Below are 6233 nucleotides of genomic sequence, written 5' to 3'. Positions count from 1 at the left end.
AGTTATAGCAGAGAAGAGGTGGCATAACATGTGATGATCAGCGTCGTGATCAGCATCAACTGTTTAGATCACTGGAGACATGGAGGAAGAAAAACTGACTGGAGATCATGCTGGAGATCAGTGGTTTAGATGCGCTAATTTTAGTCTTGCTTATTGAAGCATATTTAATTTTAAAATGAGCGTCAAAAAGTTTTGGTGATGAAAATTATAAACTAAAGCAAAGTTTTTACCTTCCTCCCTCTCCGCTGCCGTTCAGTGCATGGTTGGTGAAAGTCCAAGAGGCCACCAGGTGTCGGCAGGGCGCTTGCGTGTTGTTGAGTGTTTGTGCTATGTGATCGGCAAAGGCTGTAAATATTCGCGTGTCCTTTTTAGTGCCGAACATGATGGATATGCCCATTGCCCCGCCAGGTAAGCTACACCGTTTGCCGCCTTTTCTCGTCGAAGTTGTGCTCTGTGAGAATGCGACGTACATGGCCTCTCGCTTGACGCCATGAAACAAATCGCACGCCTTATGTGCACGACATGCCGATCGTTGATATATCCGCCACTTGTTGAAACCTATTACAGGTATTTGTTAGGCCGATATCATTTGTAACAACCAGTGCCTCTTGTTGCTTGCGAACAGCGCACTGCGATCTTCAGGCGTCTTGGAAAATTTTGTAAGTTAATCCCCCGAAGTGCGGTAGCAGAAGACGGCAGGCTAGCCGTTCGCTTCGCGCGTAATCGTAGCTGACGTAGGGAAGCATCAGTAGTAATAATCTGTGCGTATGTAAAACGGCCGTTTCAGACTTCGATATTGGCTGTCGTTAAAGTTTCTAACTCTGGTGGCATTTGGCGTCTGTGCCCTACCAACTTTCAACAAGCCGGGTGCTCGTCCGTCCGAGGCCATACAAACTGGGCATTATAACTACTTCTCAGCTCACGGTAGTCGGTATCATTATTTGATGCATTCTTTTGTGTTGCATTTTGTTCTATAATTGTGCTCAAGAGCTGTAGTTGCCCGTTGTACCGTGTCTAGGCGCACGATGTGATAAGTGGACACATCATGCCGATTTTGCCCCTGCACACGTTCTTCGCTTTGCCGCGAGGAATGATGCCGCAACTATCCGTGTGGTACCGTTTGATGTGTGTCGTTGCAGACCAAGAGCTGCGCAACATAATCGACAAACTGGCCCAGTTTGTCGCCCGAAATGGACCCGAGTTTGAGCAGATGACCAAGCAGAAGCAGAAAGACAACCCCAAGTTTTCCTTCCTTTTCGGCGGAGAGTACTACGCCTACTACAAGCATCAGGTCGCCACACAGCAGAACTGTGAGTTACAAGGAGGCTCAGCTGCACCTTGCGTTTGCTTCCCCAAGGCTTTGAATGTGTGTGTTTTTGTGAACCTTTCTGCATGCACATGCTATATTACGCCTCTCATAACTCATCAGGCTCTCAAACAGCATGGCAGAAGCAACAGTTGCTTTTTAAGGCACCAGCTTGTTGCGGAGCTTGATAAAGGCTGTCTGTCGGGTGCTATTTTGTATTGATTTCATTATTAAATGTCTTGCTAGTCCTCTTGGGCATCTGAATAAATTTGTTGTCTGCCTTAAAAACAATTTTCTTGTATTGCAAAAAAAAAAAGGGGTGAGTAATTATCATGCATGCATCCGGAAGACATGAAAATGCATCAAATAGAGCATGTACTGAAGATCAGTCGGCACCACTACAAAAACATATATTTCTATGGGACGATACGAAGCCACTTCCTCACGTTTTGTTTATGAAATAAAAACTGATCCCCGCAATTTATGGAGACACACAGAACTACATCCTGACACTACCAAAATTTACAAAAAAAAATCCTAACGCTTTATCAAAGGTTTGTAATGTGCTGTCTTCCGTAGAAGAGAAAGATGAACAGTTTACCAAAGGTTGGTAATGTGCTATCATCCGTAGAAGAGAAAGGTGAAGAATATTTTATGAAAGGTTTGTAATATGCTGTCTTCCGTAGAAGAGAAAGATGAAGAAATTTTTTGCTGTCTTCCGTGAAAGAGAAAGGTGAACATTTTACCAAAGATTTGTAATGCGCTGTCTTCCATAGGAAAGAAAGATGAACATTTTACCAAAGGTTTGTAATGCGCTGTCTTCCATAGGAAAGAAAGATGAACATTTTACAAAAGGTTTGTAATGTGCTGTCCTCCGTAGAAGAGAAAGATGAACATTTTTGTTGGATGTTGACCTCAGTAAAGAGGAGGAAGAAGTAGTATAGTCATTGCATTCAGTGGATCAGTCAAGGTGCATTTGGTCTTTTGCTTCCATCTCTTTGCCCTACTTATCTCTGATAAAGGGCAGATATCCCTTTACCACTTGGTAATGGCATCTTTTTTGCAATGTAAGCATCCTCATATTTTTCACATAGCTTTTCTACGCTTTCTTGTCTTGTGTAAGCTTTCTTGAACTGGGGGCTTTAGACCAATGAGCTCGGCTCATAAGCCTGTTGAACTTTCTTGTGGTAGCTGTTGAGAGCTAGACATTTCAGGGGCTTGTTCTGTTTGTTTTTGCATTTCATTCTTGTCATTTTGAGGTGCATGGCTATCACAAAGGACTTGTTTTGCCACTTCTTTTTGTGATGCTTTAGTGTTGATAGGATTTTAGTCCTGTTGTTACTTAGTTATATTACTTTACGAAGTGTGCTTGTTTAGGTATCTGGAAGTGCAGCAGGAATGAATGTATCTGTATTGTTAATTGCCCCAATGTAAATTATTTATTGGTAATGAGCTTTCAAAAACATTTTGATAGATATTGGTCCTGCCTGCCTTTACAAAAAAATATCAACTTAACTGGGGATTCTCGGGTGTTTGGAACTTCACGTATGTCAACAGAGCATTTGTGACTATTTTTGGTAGATTGCTCAGCTATGTGTCGTCGTGTTTGTGTGTTAATTAGTTTTAAAGCTGCTCATAGCCTCAGTTATTTCACTGAGTCTCAGATGATGCCTTTTTCTATTTCTTTGTGCATTGCACTTTGTGAATAAAAGAAAATGTCATGTTTTCAGTGATTTCATAAGTTTAATCAATGGGGGTCATAGTCCGCAGTGGCTGTAGTTTAGCTGTTAAACGTTATGTAGAGAGTTTCACTGGTAGTTCTGGATATCTTAATTTCCTACCATGTACCACCTTCAGTCACATGGGCCATTTCAGTTCCTTGCATTTGTTTTTGTTTTCAAGTTGTTTTCGCAGAGTATGTTAAGAAACGCAGTTTGGTGAGATAGAGGGATCTACAATCGTCACCTTAAAATGGTCAAGAACTTTTGGGCTTGCTTTCTGATAAAACATGCCATGTGTGGTGTGATGATTGCCACCTAATGAAGCTCTCCTGTTGTCAAGACCGGTGCAGAGCTCTTGCTACACCCACCTGTGCTCTGGTCTTGACACCTGGACCGCTTTGTCAGGCAGCGCTCGCATGCAATTTGGCATGAATCAGCACGTGCTGGCAGGGCCTCTTTATTTTGCTCATGATATTACAAATCTACACTTTGAATCATGTGGTATTGTTTTTTTGTCGGTGTTTCAGCGTGGAGAGTGGGTCCGTTCTTTGAAATGTATGTTGTAAAGGTAACTGAATGACTTGTTTGTACCGAGTTCTTGTCAAGTACAAGGGCAGGAGATAAAAATGTTCGTACTGGGCTTCCAGTTACATGCATAAGAAATGCCTGTGGCTCTCCTGAAAAGAAAGAAGGATAGAGATGTACAAACAGCTGTGAGTGATTTGTGCAACTTTAGGGCTTCATTGTTTTCAGTAGACGTTAAGTAGATTCAACCTCTCGTTTTGCAAGTACACTGGCTTGATCGCTTGCCATGAAGTTCATACTTTAGCTACACATAAATAGAGGTGAAATTTTCAGAAGTGTCAGCTTTGCATACACGTTACTTATACCTGTCCATCCGTTTCGAATGTCTCGTAACTTCCAGTTTGTGCTTTATGCAGTCACTAGAAGAATGTCATCTGGAATTCCTTGAATTTTTGCGAGATCGATCTATTTGCTTGTTGAAACTGAACATTTGCTGAGTGAAGGCGAATTCTGTATGGCATTGCATGCTTACTAATTTCTTATGTATTGTACTGAAGAAATAGCATGAGGAAGAAGTAGCTCGTGCTCCTTTAATCTCAGGTGCTGCATATAATATTAGCACTCAGTGAAAAAACGTGACATGCCATCATTGTGAATTTCACCTTTGAAAGCATAGCTGGTTACAACTAGGCTGTGCCTGCCTACAGCGATGGCTCTTGTCATCTCTAGTTTTAGCTTTCACTTACTGGCATGAGGGATTGTAGCTCCAGATCTGTGAGCTAAGCCTTACTTTTCTCTTCGGAGCATTCAGTGTCAGACAGTGTTTTTATAGTTTGATCACTTTGTGGAATTGTGCCCCGTCACAAACTCAGGGAAAAAGGGCATGATTATTACACTTTACCAGAGTACAAGTCACAGCGTAATCATTGTACTCCCCTGCCATGCCTTGCAGCGATGAAGGCAAAAGACGATGCCTCACCGGTGGCGACGGGCGCGCCACCCGGTCCTGTGCCATGGCAGGCAACATCCAATGTGGCTCTTGCCCAACTCCAGCAGCAGATGCAGGAGATTCAGGACCAGATTCGCCAGAGTGAGCTGAACCTGGCCGCTCAGCACCAGGTTCTTTTGCAGCAGCAACAGGTAAGCGGGGGAGTGGGGAGCATGAACGGCCGTGTCCTTTGTGAATGTGTTCTCCTTACAGTACGCTCATGTGTGAGCATTTGACATCAACAGTAATTGTTATCTGCCTTTGTGGTTCGCATTCTGGGGGAATGAGCGATCAGTATCCAAGCAATTTCTGTTGGCAGAAAGCTGATCACTTGTCACTAGTCAGTGGGAATGCAAGGTGTGTGTTATATTTGTATGTGCAAAATTGTACATGTTCTACCACTGTGTTGCTATGTCAGGTGTGCTAGGGGGATGGGCAGCGTCAGGCTGATTGTGCCTTTTGCCCTCTCTCTCATGCTTGGAATAAAGATCTATATTGTGCTTTGGGTTATATGGTCTATGACAATCCATGGACAGTCTGTGGACCAGCTGTTGCAAATTTTTTGAAGGGGGATTGTATGTGTAAATGTACCGTTAGTGTTGATGTGAGGGCCTGGTCAGAATTTCAGATCAAAACTTGCTGTGAAATTTGTGGTTTCGGCATTTGGTTAGTGATTTGCGTTAGTGACATGCGTGCCCAAACGCAAAGCTGGCGTGCTTGGGGTGGTTTGGCCATCTGTCTTATCTTTATTAGAAGCTTGAGCTTTCATTTCACATCGTGTTTTCCTTGTGAGTTCAGGTGCGCGGAGCGATCGCAGCTACCCATTTCTCCGGGGAGGGGGTGTCGCTCGGCGCTACCTTCATGCGTGCAACTCTTGAGAGGACTGGATGCATCTGTGAACAGTAACTTTCTAGAAAATTTTTTTTTTCATTCTCGCCATGTTCGCTATGTTATGTTACATCTAGTGGAGGGAGCAGACATCATTGCCTATTTGTGGCCTTTCCACTGCGAGCGGGGTAATCGCACCCTTCTATCACTCTCTTTCATCTTTCTTTTACAAGTTGTCATATGTTTGTTTGGTCCATAATATTGTAGAAAAAAACCGACACTGGGGGTGCGTCACTCTTGAAAACCTGATAGTGAAAGGGTTCATTAATATTTTATAAAAATATAGAGTAGTAGTAACTCAAAATAAATGAAATGTTGCTCAAAACCCACTCACCTTAAAAATAAATTATCGGTGATCAGTTGGATTGATATGAAAAAAATGTGATGGCATTCGTGTTTCACTCGCCATTTAATGAATGCGATAGCATTAAGGGTCTTGTTCTGCAAAGAACCCGACGGAGATGCTGATGTGAGGAGAAAAACGGGTGGCCCACCTGCCTCAGTCCCACCAAGTTGTTAGCAGCCTGCCTTCTCTTTGCAATTGGCAATGAAATTAATTCAAATAAATTGAATGCAGTTGCCACCTGCTTATCATGGCACTGTGCATACCTTGCGGGAGCTCGGGAAGAGCAACCTTGGTCTCACAACAAGGCCCATCAGCGGCTGTGTTTGAAACAGCCACCTGCTGGGGCAGTTGTGCATTGCTTAACTGCTGCTTCACCACTTCACCGGGACTCCCAGCGATCTATGGGTGTGAAGTAGAGAATGACCAGTTCAGCTTGTATGGCCACGCAGGCAGAACCTG

At 43.3% G+C, this 6233-nt stretch overlaps 1 protein-coding gene across 3 annotated transcripts in view; it reads left to right on the top strand.

Moving 5' to 3' along the window:
• The first annotated feature begins 248 nt into the window (after positions 1-248).
• The window catches only part of LOC149365288 (calcium homeostasis endoplasmic reticulum protein-like), a 59299-nt gene continuing 53314 nt past the window's right edge, over positions 249-6233 (top strand). For all 3 annotated transcript variants that reach the window (XM_089541785.1, XM_089541791.1, XM_089541779.1), the window contains exons 1-3: positions 249-408; positions 1140-1310; positions 4505-4692. In XM_089541785.1, the coding sequence (XP_089397911.1) occupies positions 381-408; positions 1140-1310; positions 4505-4692 (387 nt within the window). In that variant the 5' untranslated portion in view covers positions 249-380. The remainder of the gene's footprint in view (positions 409-1139; positions 1311-4504; positions 4693-6233) is intronic.

This window comes from Amblyomma mixtum, chromosome 1 (genome assembly GCF_055824585.1).
Source record: "Amblyomma mixtum isolate Tamu chromosome 1, ASM5582458v1, whole genome shotgun sequence".
In the NCBI taxonomy this organism is placed as follows: domain Eukaryota; kingdom Metazoa; phylum Arthropoda; class Arachnida; order Ixodida; family Ixodidae; genus Amblyomma; species Amblyomma mixtum.
Note: the sequence above shows the minus strand (reverse complement) of the source record. Positions and strands in the feature narration are given on the sequence as shown.